This window comes from Bombina bombina, chromosome 4, assembly GCF_027579735.1.
Source record: "Bombina bombina isolate aBomBom1 chromosome 4, aBomBom1.pri, whole genome shotgun sequence".
Taxonomy (NCBI): domain Eukaryota; kingdom Metazoa; phylum Chordata; class Amphibia; order Anura; family Bombinatoridae; genus Bombina; species Bombina bombina.
Genome location: NC_069502.1, coordinates 757,605,620 through 757,628,094, shown reverse-complemented (window position 1 = coordinate 757,628,094; position 22,475 = coordinate 757,605,620). Strand labels below are relative to the sequence as shown.

At 35.1% G+C, this 22,475-nt stretch overlaps 1 protein-coding gene across 1 annotated transcript in view; it reads right to left on the bottom strand.

Annotated features, from left to right (window-relative positions):
* The window catches only part of LOC128656883 (ribosomal protein S6 kinase alpha-2), a 631,966-nt gene that overhangs the window by 73,387 nt on the left and 536,104 nt on the right, over positions 1-22,475 (bottom strand). Inside the window, exons 13-14 of the mRNA XM_053711048.1 lie at positions 8,211-8,335; positions 4,228-4,353 (exon numbers count right to left, since the gene is read on the bottom strand). Coding sequence (XP_053567023.1) covers positions 4,228-4,353; positions 8,211-8,335 — 251 coding nt within the window. The remainder of the gene's footprint in view (positions 1-4,227; positions 4,354-8,210; positions 8,336-22,475) is intronic.

The following is a 22,475-nucleotide window of genomic DNA, read 5'->3' as shown; positions in this document are numbered from 1 at the left end:
ATTTCACTTAAGGCCTTATTGTTTTCTCTTAACTTATCATTTCACATATGACAGTAACTTAAATAATTACCTCACACCGATCAAACAATGTAATTGTTGTTAATTTAAGAACATTGTGCCAAATCTGCAAATGTGATAATTTATAGATGGATATTTTTTTATAGGGATGCCAAAAGACTGTAGCTGAGTTCACATTGCTGGTTTAAAACTTTTTTGGCTTGTCGACAGCCATCAAAAAAGCTGCCAAAAAGATAACACAGCGTAGCAGCTAATAAAGCTGTCTGTTATTGTGCTCGCCAAATTACAACAGCAAAAGGTTGTTTTTAGCTCCAATTAAAGTAATTGGAAGTTAAAAAAAATCAGCATTTGTTCACAGTCTACATTTTGCCCATTAACTACATTGGCTTGCTTATTGCTGATGCAAAGGGACTCAAGTTTTCATCTAACTCTACTGTACCTAAAGTGTCAGAATGCCCTTTACTACTAGTATTATGAAATGTTAACAATTTTTTAAAACCACACAATACACTCATATTCAATAGAATCATAAAATATGTAAGAATAATGTTGTTTGGGGCCATTTTGGAACAAACTCGCTCAAGCTAACCTGCAACCAAAAGTTAAAATGATGATAAAGTTTAATATAAGTGAAAGTGCATCCTAACTCTCTATTTTTTTATTTTTTTTTAACAAAAACAAACACAGGCGTTGCCGAGCTTGTTGCCGTATGGCAATGCAGTGGATATGACAAGGGATCAAAACATCACAGAAAGAAAAAATTTGATCCGTGGTACCTGTGAACAATAAATCATATAGTGCAACAGTACAAAAACTGTGAAAGCATAAACAGAATTTCTAAATACACTGCCGTATACAAAATAAAATACAAAATAGACAGTTTGTATGTAATGAAAATTTGAAGTGTAAAGGAATTTAAAATATAAACGCACTGGGGAGACACCACATCCAACAGTAAATGGTCCATACTTGAACAAGCTTCAATCTCCCTTAAGAAAACACTACACAATCTTATCTGGAAACCTAAACATATGAGAAAAGCAAGCTTCTCTGAGAATGACATAATTAAATCTAACTTGAAGTTCTGGGACAAGATTCACCACACACCTAGGCTTTCATCCCACCCATCCCCGACCCATTCGATCGCAGGATTATTAGTAGCACTAACGGACTCGCACCCAGACTTGTGGACAGAAGCAGGGATGGTATCTGTTGCTGTTCCTCCCTATGAGAACCTTCCAAACTAAATTCCCTCAATCACCATTACTCCATTTCGAGTTTTTGAGATTGAAACGTTTTTTTTTAAATCTTGGGGCTTTCTTGACGCACCTTTTAGACAAAAAATGATTGGGAAAATAGATGCGCCACAGGTACATGAATACCAAAGATGTTCTCCCTATCATCATATATTGATATCCTCAGGTCACCCATTTTCTGCAAAACACTTTATATTAAACAATGGGAAGGATCCCTAAGGTTCGATGAAACTGATCATTCCTGGTCTGCAGCAGTCCTTCTAACGAAAACTGCAATACATAGTATCTCTTATTTAGAATTACATTTTAAGATTCTTACCCAGTGGCATCTGACACCACAAAGGCTTTTTTAGATTTTCTCACTTAAATTCCCCATTATGCTGGAGAGGTTGTGGGAAAATAGGATCCCCCACACATATGTGGTGGGATTGCCCAAAAATTCAACAAGTATGGACTAGAGCTTTTCTGTATACTAGAACATTTGGTATTGATAGAAACAGAAACTCCCAGATGGGACCTTTTCACTTGTTCCCCAAAAACATTCCCTCTTATATTCTCAATCTATGCATCTATTTGCTCATGGCAGTTAAATTGGCTATAGCTAGAGCTTGGCGCTGACCTAAGGGCCCTAGGTGGAACCAAGTTCTGAAAAGAATTACACACATTGATAATATGGAAAGTCCTATATTTGCTGCCCATAACAAAATTGATTTACATTGTATGAGTTGGGAACTATGTAGACACCATCAGAGGGATAGACCAGGTTAAACTGCTTTAGGATGAGAAAAAACACAACCTACAATATACATATATATTTACACACACACATCATTTTGTAGTGCAGTGCACAAAATATGTTGCAGTATATCAGTATATAAAAAAAATTGAAAGATTGTCAGTGCTCCTTCGAGTGCCCATCAGCCCAAGTAATACCCATTAGGCACCACCTCTATCACCTTTTATGAAGGCTGCTAATGTTTTACAGAGATCAGATGCTATCTCTGCCTCCCTATGTTAAACTTCCCTCCCAATTTAACCATTATGCCACCACATATGGCCCCTACTATGAAGTCCAAGTTAGGCAGCAAAAAATAAATAAATATACACATTAAAAAACAACTATGTCATGCACCAAATTTGCGCCCCCCCCCCCCCCCGGGGCACCCTTAGGCGGTTCCTTAGGATGCCTCTATTGTAGCATTCACTTGTGACACTTTGCCCATTTAACTTTAGCAAGACAAACAGAAGAAATTCAAGTCCAAGTTAAAATGAGCAGCAAGGTCAAGTTACCAGCAGAGGTGAATAACGAAACACATTCAGGAACTTCTTGCTCCTTGTTCGGCAAACATCTCCTCTATCTAATCAAAAGCATTTTTTTTTTCATTTTCTTGCCAGTTCAATGAGTTTGTTCCTGCATGCCAAGCCACAAGTAACTATAGGATTGGCCAGGGCAATATAGTGAAGACAATGTAAGTATTACAGTAGGGTATTGAAATACAAATCAATTATGTTTATTGCAGTATATGAATATATACAGTATGTTTTATTATTGGCCGATGGCTGTCAGGGGCAAGGAAAACTGAAGTGACTTTGAAATCTATCAGAAAAATGATACTGTTTGAAATTCAGACTAAGGGCATGATGATTAAAAACATCCCAGCTTGGATAAAAATGGGGCAAAATCTTTGGAGACTTTATTGAGCATTAAAATGTAACATATGAATCTACCCTTAACTCCTGTATAGCTATTTAAACAGTTCTCAAGATAAAATGTGGCTTTCTAAAATTCTTTGAAGGACCATACAGTACAGATTTAATTGATAATCTTCACAGATTAGAGAGATATAGATCATCTGACAATGTTATAAAATTGCATTTTTATTCTGCATTTCTTAATTATGAAATTCGACTTTGTGTAAAGGGTTATGGTACAGAAATATTGAAGCACTTGAATGTAATGCAGTATAGCTGTTAAAGGCTGACATAAAAATGTCACCTGAACATCTCTATGTAAAAAGGAAGATATTTCCCCTTAAAATGTCCTCAGAAGCCACATCCCATTGTAAAGGGACTTTAAAGAGCCAACCAGGATGCTAGTCCTGGGACTTGCAAGGAGGCGTGCATCTGGCATGTGCAGGCACATTCATGTTATTCCCCTTCTCAGTTTAATTAAGTTTACTATGAAATCTCACAAGATTACTTTTAAGTGATTTAGCATATGGATATTGTGTCCCTTTCATGGACTTAGAAATGATGAAGGTTTTTGACCTATAGGAGAAACAGGCATGTTTCACAGTATTGACATTTAAGTTTGACAAAATTAGATAGTAGGTATACACATGATTTTCTAGTAAACATTCCACATTTGTAGGCTTATAAAAAAAGGTACTGTAAGAAAAAATATATCTGACATGTTTATAATAGCATAGTTTTATAACACTGGTACTTATCAATACAAATTAAACAACAAAAAGAAACAGTCAAAATTAAACTGCGACTAGCGCTGCTGATTGGATCAGCTGCAGTTTCCGCTCAGGACTAACAGTGCTCTGCAGGTCCTGAGCAGGACTTTAACTATTACAGCATCACTAGTGTTAAAATTACATGATCTGATCAGATTAGAGCATGTCATTTTTACACTATAATGACCCTTTAAAGATTCATACAGAGCATGGCATTTAAAAAAGTTTGATTTCTTTTTATTATCAAATTTATGTTGATCATATTTCACAATTATTTTTGTATTTCTAGAAAGGTTAAAACAGAGACATATTTTTCACTTACAGTCACTAACAATAAAACAATTCTTTTGCAGTGATTTATTATTTTTTTTATAAATATTCTCTTACTGCTATATTTAGAGATACACAAACACTGTAAACTTTAATGCATTGGTAGCAACAAAACGTCTAGACATGTTCACAATTATTTGATCTTTAATGTAATGACTTACCTTGACTGCAAATTCATTATCGGTTGCTTTATGCACACATCGTTTACATATAGAATATGTGCCAATACCTATGTCTTCTTTGATCATATAGCCGTCAGTGAACTGAATGTTATTCCCATGTAATTGCTAAAATATGGAGAGAAAAAAACATTAGTTGGAATGGAAAGGACAATTACTTTTGTAATTAAATAGACGAGTACAACACATTCTTACAAATATATATAAAATATGGCCTAGATTTCAAGTGGAGTGCTATCAATATCACATGAAAAATATTGCAAGTGTGTGATAATTTTATTGCTCGATTCCTTATTTCAAGTCAGGTGTTAAAAACAATAACACAAGTTTGCGTGCGCGAGTGAAAAATAAATACTGCTCCCTATACGTTCAATGACAAGCACCAAGAAGAAACTAGCATTCGTATCACAAATTGCTGGATAAGCATTGGACTTCTTTGGAAATCTTTAACCAAAGTGAACAACTCCGGTAAAGTCATTGTGACTGCTCATACAGGAATGGATAAACCACAAAACTGACTTGCAAGCTTTTATTTTAACACTATTGCAAGACATTTTAGAATTGGTGCATTGGTGTACTATGCAATGGTCTATCTTCATTAAAGATCTATTGATATATTCATTGGTTGGTCCTCCCTTTCCTTTAGCTGCTAAGCCATTTCCCACCTGGGTGCTAGGCTGGATTTGAGCTTTTTTTTACTTTTTTTAAATATATTTATTTTTTACTTTTGTACTTTTTTTTCCAGATCCCTAAGACTTATATGGGTCTTGGTGGTCTGTAGCTGCTTAGATGCCTGAGATACAGGCTTCTAAACAGCATGCCCCCATTTTCCTATATTGTCTATTGTTAATTTTAAATAAAGTTGTGCAGTGACGTCATCACGTCATTGCGCGTGATGTCACAACACAAATCGTGAAGCCCCGGTGATGCCTCTCACTATTCAGGCCAGATCGCCGGGGTGGGTATAAGTGGGAGCCCTCAAGGTGGGTGAGTGCTAGCGTCAGCATCTGACTGGGACACTTTGCGACAGCTCAGAGCCGTCGTTAGCACTCAAAGGATTGGGACATGAAACCAAATTTTTTTTCTTTCATGATTCAGATAGAATAGCATACAATTTTATACAACTTTCCAATTTTCTTCTACTTAACTGCAAAATGCTCCAGTGCACACACACATATATATATATATATATATATATATATATATATATATATATATATATATATATATATATATATATATATAAAAAGTCTATATATATGTGTAAATATGTATTAATGTGTTAAATGTGCATGTCTGTAAATGCATATATAGACACATTAATACATATGTACACATTGTTTTGCCTGTGCACATGTCTAACATTTATGTCTCTTAAAAGTCTATTGCTTACCTTGATAAGAATCTTACGGGGAAATACAACTTCAAAAGGAAAGTGCTCTAATATGTTAGAACAATTCATTATTGCACTGTTGCTTGCATATAACTATAAGGTTGATACCATTTATTTTTGTTAACAAAGTAATCACAAACTGTTGCTGATCCAATCAGCAGTGCTTGTCAAACAGCTGAGTCATGTGAAAAGCGCTGCTGAATGAATCAGCAGCAGTTTCCTCTTGCAGTGCTCTGCAGATCTTGAGCCTTACTTCTACTATGTATTTAGCCCATTTGCAGGGAAGGGGGTTAACCACACAACATTGCACAGTCACTAGTCTTAAAATGACTTGGTCTAACAAATTAAAACATGTAATTTTTTTTACTATAATGCCCGTTTAATGCTTAAAGCATGCTCTATCTGAATTATGAAAGTTTATTTTTGACTCTCATATCCCTTTGAACCAAAACTAAATTTGAAATATATATTTATTACATAGTATTTAAATCCTTGTAAATTTAATTTTGTTCTAATAAATAAACCTATATTTTCTTCAAATAAAAACAACAGTTTTTGATAGGACGTACTTTAGTGACTGCTATATACATAACACCCCCCAACCAAAAATGAGCTTAATTACAAGCGACTTCTGTTTAATCCAATTTCAGATGTGATACTAAAGCTGAAAGTAAAATCCCTGCTTGTTATTATAAACAGCTTTGTATTGGATTGAATTGGAGTTCCCTTCAACATTCATTATGCATATATAGATACCCAGACATGATCTTATGATCCCTATTTGCAGCACAAACAATATTTGTCAACTTGTCTGTTCGTTTAATTTATGCAAAGCTTCTTTCTTCCATTAGTTTAATTGTTTTTGCCATCTTTTGTTCCTTTGTGGTGTTGAAGCACTTATAAAAGCATTAATTCTCTGAAATAAAATGTTTTGCTGCTTGTCATTGGCTCATAATTGGCTATGTTCGATATATTATCGTAAGTGTTTCTAATGCTTAGATACAAATGAATGGGTAAGCTAAGTGTACATTTTTTTCAGAGATATACAGGGCTGACGTGATCACTTAAAGAGATAGGAAACTCAAAAATTGTGTTTATTAATTGAGATAGAACACACAATTCTAAACAAAAATGTTATTTTATAATAGAGATAGAACAAACAATTCTAAACAACTCTCTAATTCATTTCTATTATCGGTTTTTCTTTGTTCTTTTGGTATCTTTTTTGAAAAGCAGCAATGTAGCGTATCATGTCCGCTGCACATCGAAAAATGCACAAAGCATACGCTGTCGGCATTTATCATTGCACCAGCAGTTCTGGTGAACTGCTGGTGCAATGCCGCCCCCTGAAGATTTGCGGCCAATCGGCCGCTAGCAGGGAGTGTCAATCAACCCGATCGTATTAGATTAGGTTGATTTCTGTTCGCCGCCTCAGAGCAGGCGGACAAGTTATAGAGCAGCGCTCTTTAGACCGCTGCTTCATAACTTCTGTTTCCGGCGAGCCTGAAGGCTCATCGGAAACACGGGGCATCAAGCTCCGTACGGAGCTTGATAAATTGACACCCAAGGGTCCCGTTTGCCTCACTTTATATGTAAACAGCTTTCACATACAACCTTTTTTTATAAAATAAACACGTCCTCTTAAGAAAACTAAATCTATATAAACTAATGTTCTTTAAACTTAAAGGACTATTGAATACAGTACAATTGTCTAATCCAATTGTACTGGGTAAAATGTTATAAAATAGTGGTCTGACCCTCGCTGTACAGACAACTGCAATGTGCCTTCCATGGGTTAGTATAGGGCTCGTTGCCTTTTGAAAAATCTGACAGTGAATGTTGATCTCGGCAATGTGGAGTGGGTATTTTTCAAAGCATTCAGCGCTTGGACTACGGTGCATACCGAAACTCGTCAGCTGACTCAGTTTGTCTCAGAAAATTTAAACTGTTTTTACCTTGTTGCTCTTTTGGATTTTAAGCAGTGCTAAGGCATTGAAAATAAAAGTTAAGTTTTATTTAACCGGTGAAACTACTTGTATGTTAAATATGCTTTTTTTTCTGTGTATTGTAAATGTATTTTTTTGCTTATGTACTTTAAATAAGAATCTTGCTGTGTAATTTAAGTTCATGTTTTGTTGTACACTTTTTTTTTTATAAATTTTTTAAATAATTTTTTTATGTACAGGTTGATTATGATTTTTACCTTGCACTTTCAATATGTTTTTTATAATCTGATTATGATTTTTACCTTGCACTTTCAATATGATTTTTATACTGCTTATTTTGTTGAGTACTATAATGCAAGCGTCTAGCTTACAAGAATGTAGGTGTCATAGCAAAATACACAGCTACCAAGGTAAAATTGGTGTTTAGAGAATGCCAGGTATTACCTTATAACACTGAGGGATTTTTAGAGAATCTCACCGGAGAGGTGAGCTTATGAGAATTGGGCCCTTATTTACCAGCCTCCAATTCCTATATAGTCTCAGGCAAATTAAATTTAACATAAGCTGCTGAACTTCTTTAAAAATATTACAATACAGCAGTGCTGCTTACAGAAATACTATCATACCTGTACAATTGGATGCACTGAAGAATTGTGAAAATCTTGCTGTGGATATTCCAAATTATTTGCTACAAAACTAAATCCTCTGAAAAGACTGTGAGTATTGGCACTTGGAGGAATACCAGGTGAATCTGAAAAACAGGTAATACAAAATATTAAATACAACAATTACAAATGAAAAACAGTAAACCTTTCAACCAAGGCCACATTTATATCTTAAGCGCAACTAGGCCCATGTGACTAAGACTAAAATAGTGTTTAATCACATTTAGCTCTTCCAAATACATTTAAAAGATAATGATTAAACAACTTGCAAAGAATGCCATGGAGAAACAGCAGGTAGCTAATGTGATGGCAAACTGGTTCGCAACAGACCATCACACATGAACATATGACTTTATCTAATACAATCTGCTTACTTCACTTATCAGGTGTGTAAGATGATACTCCTTGTAGCCATTCCCTGTGTTTACAGACAAATTACATGGTGCTGTTGTATCTCACAACGAAGGAATAACCCAATGGAGTTTTAAAAGTTAAATAAAAAGCAGTGAAAAATCCCAGACCGGCTCACATTCCTATATTAAAATCCATTTTATTGAAAACAAGCTTAAAAAAGTAACACAAGCAGCCTGATTGTCTCCCATAATGATTCTCAAATCGTTTACAAAGACTTCAATGACTTGGATCAACTTTCCAGATCCCTCAGCATAAAATTTTCTCCCCCAGTTGACTCAGCTCTTAATCTCCCCCCAATTCCAACTGAACCTGGGCCTTCATCCGCTAGGAGGCAAAGACTGCAATGGCATAGAGTGCAATCCAAAAGGAGGACTACAAGTCCGCCACACTCTGCTGATGGCGAGCCACCTCGCTGATGATCTTGACCTTATTACCTGGACTTTCCCCTGCTCTTCTTATTTACCCGGCTGTTGATGGGATTACAATTAACCCCTAGGACGGTCCCGGAGTATGAGGACTTTACTTTCCCCTTTCAGGACTTTCTTTTGAATCATGCCTATAGCCCAGTGGCATGGAATCGATGGATCATCAGTGAAGATATTCAGGTCTTGTTCTGGTAGTATGGTGATATAAGTAATGTTCTGTATTGCTATCTCCTAGATATTGTAAGACTGCATAGGTTTTTTAGGCTTACAATATTTTGTATTTTGCATATGTTTTTTGCAGATCTATACTGTACATGATGTCCTGTGCCCTTCAGGCTCTTTTTTACATTATTATGGATAGGTTGGGCGGACCTGCTCTGCTCTTGCCATAAGCCAAATTAAGAGATCACATCCTGCCTAAATAACTCTTCTAGGTTGCTGATCTAGTTTTGCATATGCCCATGCTTTTCATACAGATATAGGTCTAATCTTTCCTCCCTAGTAATATAATATAATGAATGACTTGATACCTGTATTTATGCCCCGACATACCATGTTTGTTCTCACTATGTTTTTTATAACATGAGAGTTAGATAGGCTACACTTCTCCACCCCCCCCCCCTTCGTATGGTTTATTATTATACTACAAATACACTTCTAACAAATGTTAATGTTATTTTCAGTTTACAAATGTTTTGGATTGTTGTTACAATTATTCTATGTTATGTGCAATGTTTGTCTCAATGGTCTTGCAGAATATCAGATAATGTGGTACTTACTAGTTTCATGATTGGCTCCCTAGCTCTCTTTTGCTTTTTTAATATCCTCCCAAAAAGATTATGGATGACACACTAGTTTCTTTAAAATAAGGTATTTTCAAAAATCAAAAAAGGCCAACTGTCTCCTGTGTTTTTTGTGCTGGTGGTTATGGCATTTTATCCAGTTGAATTTAATAAAGTCGTTTTTTACTACATGTCAAGAGATCTGACCTTCTTCTTTGTTCTTTATTGATAACTAACTAATACCATTCATTTTTGTATTTTTGAAAATACCTTATTTTAAAGAAAAGAAAGAAAGAAGAAGGAGGAGGAGGAGAGGGAGAAAGAAAGGAGGTTCCGGTTGGGTGGGGGGGGGGGGGGTTGAAGAGAGTTACTAAAGCGTGTTGCCTTATGTGTGTATCAGGGAATCCCAATAAAATTGAACCTCATGGAAGTTTACGTTTCTGTAATATGAGTATTCCTCCAGAGAGAGAAGCTCAGAGGTGTTGAGTATCCATTGTTCTATGGCTATAATGTAAAGTAATCTGGGTTTTTATTATGAACTTCTTCAAAATGATCTCTTAAGCCGTATTCTGAATCATCTCCTTTAATATTATTTATGTGCTCAAGGACTCTGGTTTTAAGAGTTCTTTTGTGCGCCCGATGTAGAATTTATTACAGCTACATTCCATAAAAAAATTAAATTACATATTGGGATTTACAGTTCATAAAGGTTTCTATGGTAATTTGTTTATTATCTCTGTCTGTTACCCACTTGTTCTTTTCTTTACATTTGTTTATGTGGCTGCAGCAAACGATTTTTCTTATTACCCTTATAAAAACCTTTTACTAACGTGTTTATTTTCTTTTTTTTTATTATTATTATTTTAATTTTGTAGGGGCGAGTATGTTCTTAAAATTGATGTTTTTCTGTAAGTAATTTTTGGCCTTTTAGGTAAATCTTTGCCTACGTTTTTCTCAATATATTAATATTTTTTTCCCAATTTCTACAGATGTGCTATTATACGTAGTGATAAACCTTGGTGTCTTTAATTTTCTCTTTCTGTTTTTTATTTTTAGTTGTCAGTAAACTCTGTCTCTCTTATTTTAGATTTGATTCTTTGTGTTAGAGCTTTTGTTTAAGAACTTTAGCTGAATTCTTGAATTTTTACATTTTTGAACAGTTTCTTTTCAATCTTTGGAACTGTCCATATGGAATATTTTATGGTGACTACTGCTAGTGTGTAATTATCCATTTGTGTCTGTATCTTTAGTATAGAGTTTTGTTGTCTTAAATAAAAAAAGTATCTCTGTTCTGCTCCATTTTGTTGTAAACCTCAGGTTCCAATTATTTTTATTTAATTAATTGAGAAAAATGTTGAAAGGAGACTCCTCACCTTTCCAAATTATTAGGATGTCATCAATAAATCTCTTCCATCCTATAATGTTAGTAAGATCTGGGTTGTTATTCCATATTTTTTGATGTTCAAACTTTCCCATATAAAGATTCACAAACTTGTGTGCAAATTGTGTACACATTGCAGTACCAGTATTTCTGCAGGTACACTGTTTTTTAAAAATTTAAAATAGTTTCTGATTAGAATAAAATCTATAGTTTTGCCTATGAACTTAGTTTATATGTGTTGTAGTTTCTAGTGACTCTTCTATTGCTCCAATAACTTGAATTACTAGTATTTTAATTATTTAGTGAAACACTGTTTAAAATAAACACCCACATTAATGGAGGAATTTCTTTTTTTAAATAACCCTTTTTATATTCCCATATTTATAAATACTAAAGGCAAACATCTAGAAAGATTATTTTTTTTATTTTTTTTTTAATGTATTTTTATTGAAATATAAATCAAGGCATATACAAATAGTATGTCGATAGAAGCCATAAAGAAATAATATGTCAAGGCGAATCAACAACATAAACCAAACTAGATAATCATAACCTGACATGTCAATTTTCAAGGACATCAGTAATGAAAGTCGTTTGCCATTTAAGCTATATACCCTCCAAATAAGAGCTAAGGCCACTTTTGGACCTCAGGAAAATATAGGATATTTAACGTTACAGAGGGTAATATTAAACAAAAAGGGACCACTCTTGGATCCCATCTAATAAACCTCATTTTGTTTTCTATATTTAATTGTAAAATAAACTAGTAGTCACACATTATAGAACATTATGTGGAGAGGGAACAAATAGAAGCTATAGCCAACAACTGAACATGTAGTGGGTTATAAACTAAATTTTGGGAATAATAGCAACTTATAAGTGTGAAATCACAATACCACTAAATATGAAAGCCAATGTCAGTACCCATTTATACTGTCCACCTTTCCACTTGTAGAAGATGCCCCGCTATTGGGTGTAGCATAGAGGGTCCACATTATAATATTGTTCAGTTTTCTACTGCCTACCCTTGCATAGCACTAATGTATAGTACTCATAAGAGACAATGTTGTATAGTCGTGCTAGTATACTACCAAATTAAATGTGTTCTATATGGGATGAGTATAACCTATGGAGGCATAATCAAATTTAAACATGCGCACGTAGATGTTGAGACAGCTAAAATAAATATATTAAGTCTTTTGTAGAGGAGCCCTGCTCTAATATATAGAAATGTGGGGACTTCCTAGGACTCATGTGATAGATCCAAAATATATGTTGGCCTCTAGGTCAGTAATAATAGGCTATGTTAGTACAAACAGTAACTCAGGTGCCTGAAAGAGAGATATGTGTTTGAAACAGAGACATAGCTATTGTATGGAGATTGGAAGACTGGCAGTGTTAACAGTATGACTCTTCTTAATCATATATTGAAGGCTGTGATGCATGTATATATTAAGGTCAACATTTACATAATGGCTTACGATCTCATAGCATAAATATACCTAATTAATAAGTTGTCAAAAGGATACATATGACAGTGATCAACAGTACAACAAGCCTTCCATGCAGATGCACATTATTCAAGGCTTATTGTAAGGCACATGGAGCAAAATCTTAACTTTGTGGGAAGTCCGTATAACATATACATATTTGAATGAAGAGCCGCACTTAAAAAAAAATCCCTAAATATATTGTAAAGTATTAATGGCATTGATAAATTTACCTCTGCAGCAATATTAAATATCAGGGAAACAGTTCTCTGAGAGAGGTTCAGTCCGTCTCTGCTAACAGTCCATTCAACTAAAACCCGAGCTGCAAGAGAGCTATGCTTTGGTGAGACCAAAAAGTTATTAGCCCACTCCGGTCTTTATAAAAGTGAGGACTTGTATTGAGCTGCGGTTTAGGGAGAGCAGCAAAGCCACGTCTGCAGGTTGAGGCTTTTTTCTCACTGTCCCTGTTCGGGTATCCGGTCCCATAGAGACTGCAGGGGTGCTGATGCCTCTCAGACTCCTTGATTTCCTGTAAGCCGATACAGACACCGTCTCCAGCGCCTGAATCAGTGTGTGGAAGACAGTATAATTCAGCGGAGTAGCAACATGAGCCGACAGTGGTGGTAAAAGGAACCACGCAGAGGAGTGAAGATCTACTTGCTTCTGTTTGCAAATGCGTGGGTAGGTCACTTGTCTCCCAAGATCTTTCCCCTGAGTGTCAGCTGATCTGGTATCTTGTTCTCCATCTTCAAGGGGTGTTGTGACTGTGTCCTCACAATGTGGCAGCAACTCTGACCGGCCGAGTTTCAGTTCCGTGACCTCACTATCTACTTGCTGCTTATAGAGTTTTGTGGGACTCCATAGGTTCTGAGACTGGGCATCACCTTCTCTCACATGGGGCACTATATTGATCATAGGTCTATTACTCGCCTGGTGTGCAGCCATACGGAGAGAATCAAAGGCTTCTGTTAAAGATCCCATAAGGGCTGCTTGATGGAGGTCTAGAAGTTTAGTGAGTTCCATAATGGTTACTGCAGTGATTTCCATGTCACTGTTTTGTCTTGCCATAAATGATGGTAGAGGATATAGAATTGGCCAGTTACAACTGAACTGGTTTGATAACCCAGGGTCCTGGGGGGGTATAAACGCGGCAGCCCCAACAACACAGACAATCAGGCTCACAGATGAGGCCTCTCGACCTCGTGGCTGGTCTCCGTGGAGTTAGCTGAGGAGCATAGGCAGGTCTGTTTTATGTTAGCCACTCTCAGACTCCTTTCTAGTTAGATAAAGTGTTGTAGCTTATAATGTCAGAGAAATAGAGTAAATGAAATGTAGAAAATACTTCTAGAAAGGTTGATTAAGTCCAGGAGCTTTCCACACACACGTCCTACCGCAACAGCTGTAGGCTCCGCCCCCCCCCCTAGAAAGATTTTTAAAGAAATCTTTAAATTGTCACATAAAAATCCAGTTTGGTCCTTTTTCCAAGACATCCTATCAATAAAATATATTGTCTCCCCAATAAGGAGTCTAACAAAATCTGAGACGATATTCCTAAAATAACTGTTTATATTATACATATAAACAGTATAACTCCTTCTCCCAGCTAAGAAATATATATAGCTGTAATGGATGGCTTTGATTTCTCCCCGTGATGAAGTGAGCATAGCTACTCACAAAACGCATAAGAAAGTCCCATGATGTCATCAGCAAAGTCTCTTCCGGTTAGCACTCGGCACGATACAGATACAGCACTTTAACAAACAAGGCATACAACAATATTTTTATCAGATTCAAATATCATTTTAACATTTGTTGTGGGGAGTTTTTAAATCAGAGACAACATACAGGATTGTATTACTATTTTAACAATTAAACTTTTAATATTAAACTACAATAAAAATATATATATTTTTTACTTCCACCACATACTGTAAACAAATTGGGACATACTTATTTAAAGCACACTCGTTACACACTCGTTACACTTGGGCCTGTTTCTACAACTTACGTAATAAACATATCACCATTACCACAGATAGGGACAGAGTGTCCCCTCCAGGCAGATTATATACCTCATAACGATGATGAATAATCAGGTAAGCAGTAATAAATAAAATTTTGTAAAAAGCACTGAAGAAAATAAACTGTGTTACACCATATAAATGTCTTTTATCTGTATGTGTTTGTCTAAGCGCCAAATGGAGTGCTTTTCAACCTACCCATTCGAATATATCTGTATATTTTCATATAGATATATAGATATAGATATATATATTTTAAAATTAAACAGATATGTATTTAAATATATATTTAAAAATAAAAATATAATTTTCTTCTATGTGAAGAACATTGTAATGTAAAATATGCATAACTACCTTCGGGTTTGCACGTGAGCGAAAGTGCTAAATAGTGTGCCACTTATAATCTGGCCCACCACTAGTTATAAAGCTCTCACCAACGCCGCTCCCCTCTACCTATCCTCTCTAATAAACAAGTATGTTCCAGCCCGCCCACTAAGGTCCAACAATGACCTGCTCCTTGCATCTTTGACTATCACCTCTTCCCAAGCTAGACTGCAGGACTTCTGTCATGCAGCACCTACCCTCTGGAACACTCTCCCTCATGCTGTCACGCTTTGCCCTAAATCTTTCTTCCTTTAAATGCTTCCTGAAGACTTTTTTTTTTCAAAGAAGCCTATCACCCAACTTAATAATTAATTAATTTCACTTACCTAACATTTCCCTCATCTAACTCTGCATTAACATCTTTCTCAATCTTGCAGTCCTCTCCTCCTGTTTCTCAACCTCCTACCCTTCTAGATTTAAGTTCCCACGGGAATAGGGCCCTCAATTCCTCCTGTATGTGTTTGTAAATTTTGTCCTGTCTCCTACAAGTTTTATATCATTGTTTTATTAAATGAATTGTACCCATGGACAACGCTGCAGAATATGTTGGCGCTTCATAAATAAAGAATAATATAATAATAAAAGGTCAGAATGCCCTTTACAACTACTAAATGTATTACAAAATGTGAAATATTATACATATTTAATAAAATCATAATATTGAATTATGTTGATTCTTCTTATACTGTATGTTAAATATAAAAAGTACCAAAAATATGTATATAAAATAGGCATGTGCAAGAAGGTAGCCGCTTGTAGTGTTCAGCTACTAAAATGTTATATATTAAAGTAATAAATAATTAATTATATAAATAAAATAATGATCATATATATATATATATATATATATATATATATATATATATATATATATATATATATATATATATATATATATATAAAATAAGTCTAGTTTATTAAATATTTTAAAATATATTTGTGTGTCTATTGTGGATAACTTGAGTTGAAGGTTGTATATGCAAAGCAAATCTTTTATCCCATTGGGTTAGAGATGCTCTGCAACATAAGCTGAGGTATTACATTTGTTTTGAAAATTACCAAGGAACGTAAGTTTAATGAAAATGGGGGTAGACTTAATTAACAACTGATGAACTTTTAATATACTTGTAAAATGTAAAACAAAGCCATAATTTACACCAGCCAAATTGAATACACTTTTTTTGGCTCCATTTTAATGTTAGCAATGCAGACTTTCCCAAAGTATATACTAAATATTTATCAGTTATTCCTTAAAGAAATATACAATTAAGAATGTTTCTTTCATGATTTAGATAGAGTATACAATTTAAACATTTTTCAAAATTAACTTATTTTTATTAAATTTTCTTTGTTAAGCTCTTTAGGACGTTAGGATTCCATGCCTGGCGTTTTCTAGACGGCATGGAATGTCCTAACGTTTGTGGCCCCCTGCTCTCCTGCTTGTTAAAAAATCTGGTGGATCTGACTGAGGAACTTCCCTAACAACGCAGGTAGTTCCCCTGGAGCCAATCAACACTGTTGGAGTCATGTGATCACAATGACGAGTATGTGACATCCTGTCTGCACAGTTGTTTACATTCTGATCTACAAAAATTGCCTTCAACCTGAAGGTGTTACAAAGCTTCCCTAGGATGTCCCATGTATAGGAATAGTTGCACTTATGTTCTTTTGGACATATCAGTATGCACATTATGTCAGTAGTTTTACAAGAATTCAATGTTATACATTGTACAAACAATATTGCCATACAGTGATCAAAAGTGTATAACTATTATACACAATCTTACAAAACTGATACCATATAGTGCTCTAGACAGATGCATGCTACCTACCTAGGTATGCTCTAAAACAAAGGATACCAAGAGAACAAGAGTCATGGAAAAAAATGGGGGTTTTATGTCCCTTTAACTAAATCAGCTATACTTGTACTATCAAGTCTATATATCAGGACATTTTCACTTTAAACATTTTTGTTTTTCTTTTCACCTAATGTTCTTTGCTTTGACCTCCTGTTTGTTTATAAACCTTGTTTACACTTTACTCGCTAATGAGTTTATTCCTTTTCACTGGAAGATCAAGTTCTCAAGAGTAAACTGTTCTTCCATCCTCTGATAATAGGAAATCAGCAGAGAAAATAACTACTGTGGTAGTCTGTGGTAGATCCTATTTATATTACAAATTTAATTTATTTAAAGAAAAACATTTAACAGGTCATTTATACCATTCATTGCAAAGCATGATCATTAAACTGAGACACAAACATGTAGAATAATACAGTTTATTTTCACATACTTGGGGGGATATTTATTAAAGCGTCAACTGAAAATACGCTTGAATCCCGCATCATATTTGTCGCAAGATTGATCCGCTGTAGTTATCAAAGCGTCAAGCTCGTCAAATGTTGAAATGTGTGACAAAATATACTCTCCCACGATCTTAATCCGACGCAGATCGAGGCTCGCGTCATTATAGATGTTTCAAATTCAAATTCGACTCTATTTGACCATTTTACCAATTTATCAAACATTTAACAGGTATGCTATTCCGACGCAGTGTACCTAGTTTTCAATCTGCCACCCTTGAGGCCACGGATGCCATAGAAATCAATCGGAGTCTAAAAACACAGAAAGCTTATGTTCGATGCTGCAAGAGAATGAAGTATATTACATAATAAAAGTAAATTAGAAACTTTATTAAAATTGTATACCCTTTCTAAATCAAACAATATTATTGCTCCACATTTGGTGCACTAGTAGATATAGGAATACAAATTAAAAATACATTACTACTTGTGGATTATGCTACAAATGTGTCTCTCATTACAAAGCAAGGGAACAATATTATTTCTCCAAATTTGTTTCAAAGTTTTGCCCCGAACTTGTCGCACTAATAGATATAGAGATGAAAATGAAATAAATACACAACATAATATAACTAAATTCCTAAATTCCTTTTTTTTTTTTTTTGGAAAAATCTATTTGCACCATGTTTAAGCCATGTAATACAAGTCCCACTCTCCACTTCGCACCAAATTTTACGCAACACTTTTTACTCCAATTATGACGCAAACTCCTAAACAACCCACACACTAGTGAATATTTCAACCACTTTTGATTGGAATATGCATAATCACATGATTTATGACATCAGCCAATCTGGTTTAAATGGACACTGAACCCATTTTTTTTCTTTTGTGATTCACATAGAGCATGCAGTTTTAAGCAACTTTCTAATTTACTCCTATTATCAATGTTTCTTCATTCTCTTGCTATCTTGTTTTGAAAAAGAAGGCATCTAAGGACTCTGGACGTCACTTTTTTATTGGTGGATGAATTTATCCACCAATCAGGAAGAACCGAGGTTGTTCACCAAAAATGGGCGGGCATATAAATTTACATTCTTGCATTTCAAATAAAGATGCCAAGAGAATGAAGAAAATTTGATAATAGGAGTATATTAGAAAGCTGCTTAAAATGCCATGCTCTATCTGAATCACGAAATGGGTTCAGTGTCCATTTACATACACATTATAAACTATCACTAATGAATCAAATTGCTTGATACTTGTGTCATTGATCACTCATCAGAACTTGTGCCATTTGTTACATTGTGTATTATACTTTGAAAGTATGTACATGTGAAATTAGTATTAAATATAAACATTGATGCTGACATTAGCAGGCCCATTTATCAAGCTCCGTATGGAGCTTGAAGGGCCGTGTTTCTGGCGAGTCTTCAGACTCGCCAGAAACACAAGTTATGAAGCAGCGGTCTAAAGACCGCTGCTTCATAACCCTGTCCGCCTGCTCTGAGCAGGCGGACAGGAACCGCCGGAAATCAACCCGATCGAATACGATCGGGTTGATTGACAGCTCCCTGCTGGCGGCCGATTGGCCGCGAGTCAGCAGGGGGCGGCGTTGCACCAGCAGCTCTTGTGAGCTGCTGGTGCAATGTTAAATGTGGAGAGCGTATTGCTCTCCGCATTTAGCGAGGTCTTGCGGACCTGATCCGCAGTGTCGGATCAGGTCCGCAAGCCCTTTGATAAATGGGCCCCTAGGACACACAGTGTAATATTTTAGAGAATGATTTTAAAATTCAAATTGATGTTTTATTCAATATAATCTTAAACTGATAGCTCAAATGAATAGCCCACCTAACATTAAATTGTCATGATTCAGATACAGTAGAAATTAAAATCACCTATTTATTGTCATGCTGTTTTCAGTGTATTCTTCCTCCTCTTGAATTTTTTTTTTTTCAATAAGAAATGTCATCTTATATGCCAGCCCATTTTATAACACCTGTGTAGGGGTGGTTTTTAAAACTAGATTGCAATCAGGAGGGGTTACACAAGTATAGAGAGAAAAATGGCCCAGCTCTTAAAATATCCATTGATTGGAAATAAATACATATGATACCCTGATTACATGTTATATTCACAATTATTCCTGCTCAGAATAATAATAAATGTACACTATATACATATAGTGGTATAAATAAACACAGAGATATAAAAGAAAACTTTGTTTAGAACAAAAAAAGGAATTTAAGGACATGTAAATATGTTTGCAAAAGATTTCTGACATAACACACACATACACACATATATATATATATATATATATATATATATATATATATATATATATATATATATATATATATACACACAGGTGAAACTCGATAAATTTGAATATCGTGCAAAAGTTAATTTACTTCACTAATGCAACTTAAAAGGTGAAACTAATATATGAGATAGACTCATTACATGTAAAGCAAGATAGTTCAAGCCGTGATTTGTCATAATTGTGATGATTATGGCTTACAGCTCATGAAAACCCCAAATCCACAATCTCAGAAAATTTGAATATTGTGAAACGGTGCAATATTCTAGGCTCAAAGTGTCCCACTCTAATCAGCTAATTAAGCCATAACATCTGCAAAGAGTTCCTGAGCCTTTAAATGGTCTCTCAGTCTGGTTCAGTAGGAATCACAATCATGGGAAAGACTGCTGACCTGACAGTTGTGCAGAAAACCATCATTGACACCCTCCATAAGGAGGGAAAGCCTCAAAAGGTAATTGCAAAAGAAGTTGGATGTTCCCAAAGTGCTGTATCAAAGCACATTAATAGAAAGTTATGTGGAAGGGAAAAGTGTGGAAGAAAAAGGTGCACAAGCAGCAAGGATGACCGCAGCCTGGAGAGGAATGTCAGAAAAAGGCCATTCAAAAGGGTTGGGGACTTTCACAAGAGCCACCACACACAGATGGATCCTGGGCATGGGCTTCAAAAGTCGTATTCCTCTTGTCAAGCCACTCCTGAACAACAAACAATGTCAGAAGCATCTTACCTGGGCTAAAGAAAAACAGACCTGTTCTGTTGCTCAGTGGTCCAAAGTCCTCTTTTCTGAGCAAATTTTGCATCTCATTTGGAAACAAGGGCCCAGAGTATGGAGGAAGAATGGAGAGGCACACACTGCAAGATGCTTGAACTCCAGTGTGAGGTTTCCACAGTCTGTGTTGATTTGGGGAGCCATGTCATCTGCTGGTGTTGGTCCACTGTGCTTCATTAAGTCCAGGGTTAACGCAGCCTTCTACCAGGCTTTCACTCGCACAAAAAATATGTGCGATTAAGAAGGTATAGGGCTGGCTTGGGGGCGGTGCTACAGGCACATAGAGAAATTAGTGCAAAGGGATTGATGCCTATACTTCTATCTATCGCACATGCGGTGCGATATATAGAAGTGAAAACGGCAATAATTTTATTTTTTACAAAACTGTACTGGAACCTTTTGGGCTGAATAAATAGAATTTTTCCAATAGGGGCTATTGAAAAAATTCCATTTATTCAGCCAAAAAGTTTTTGTTTTGTTTTTCTCTCAGGGGGTTTTCTCATGGGGCTCACGTGCGAATGTGATCCTATAGAGGAGCCTCCACTGGATCACATATATGAAGTACAGATGTTAAACGTAAATGTTATAGTTTAAGGTCGGGTTACCATAGCAACTAACTTGATTTTCAAGAAATAAGAGGTTAGATGGAAGCATTAACCAGCACGAAAAAAGCGACTGCACGCAATGCACAAAATATTTAAATAGAAATGGTACTAAAATGGTGTCATAAACTACTTTTAGCTGTCGGCCACTTCATAAGTTTACAGCTACAATTTTTACAACTTAAAGGGACAGTCTAGTAAAAATTATTCTTTCATGATTCAGATAGGGCATGCAATTTTAAACAACCTTAAAAAAAATTTATTTTGGTATTCTTTGTTCAAAGCTAAACCTAGGTAGGCTCATATACTAATTTATAATCCCTTGAAGGCCACCTCTTATCTCATTGCATTTTGACAGTTTTTCACAGCTAGACAGCACTAGTTCATGCGGGCCATATAGATAACATTGTGCTCACTCCCGGGGAGTTATTTATTAGTCAGCACTGATTGTATAAAATGTAAGTATGTCAAAAGAACTGAGATTAGGGGGCAGTCTGCAGAGGCTTAGATACAAGGTAATCACAGAGGTAAAAAGTGTATTTATATAACAGTGTTTGTATTTCAAACTTGAGGAATGGGTAATAAAGGGATTTTCTATATTTTTAAACAATACAAATTCTGGAGTAGACTGTCCCTTTAATGGAAATGAGCCCTTATATAGAGAATGTGCAAAATAATTGTATTCTACAAATCTCAACTGTTACGCTTTACACCTCATGAAAGGTGTAGAAAATTATCAAACACTTCAATTTAATTTATTATTTGCATGTTATACATTATTAATCATGCATTTCCACAGATGTTCAAATCACTTCAGTTCATACAGCAAACTGACACTTAATCAAGCATATCAACATCCATCCAAGTTAAGTAATGTGAATACAAATGAGAAAGCTTTCTACTGAATTGTTACCTGTGTAATTTAGTGTGTCAAGCAAATCCAAATCCAATGAATAAATAAAATGTCAAGCTATATTGTAATTTACTGTTCTGCAAATATAATAAAATAAAAAACCTTAGAAGTGTTTATTTTGATCAATAATATGTTTTTAAATACAACAGTACAACAAAGATTATATAGCCATTGGGTAATTATGCAAAATGACTCTGGCTTCATATGAAAATATAGGATCAATTACAGTTATTTTTTTTTTATTTTTTTTTTTTAATATGTATTTTATTGAGGTTTTAAGCAAAATAATTACAGAGCAGAGGAAATTTGCCATGACACAAAAAATAAAATAAAATTAAAAACAAAGCAAAAACAAAATACAGAGGCACATACTATTCTCACCACATAAAAATGACATATGCTAATAACTTCATACAGATAATA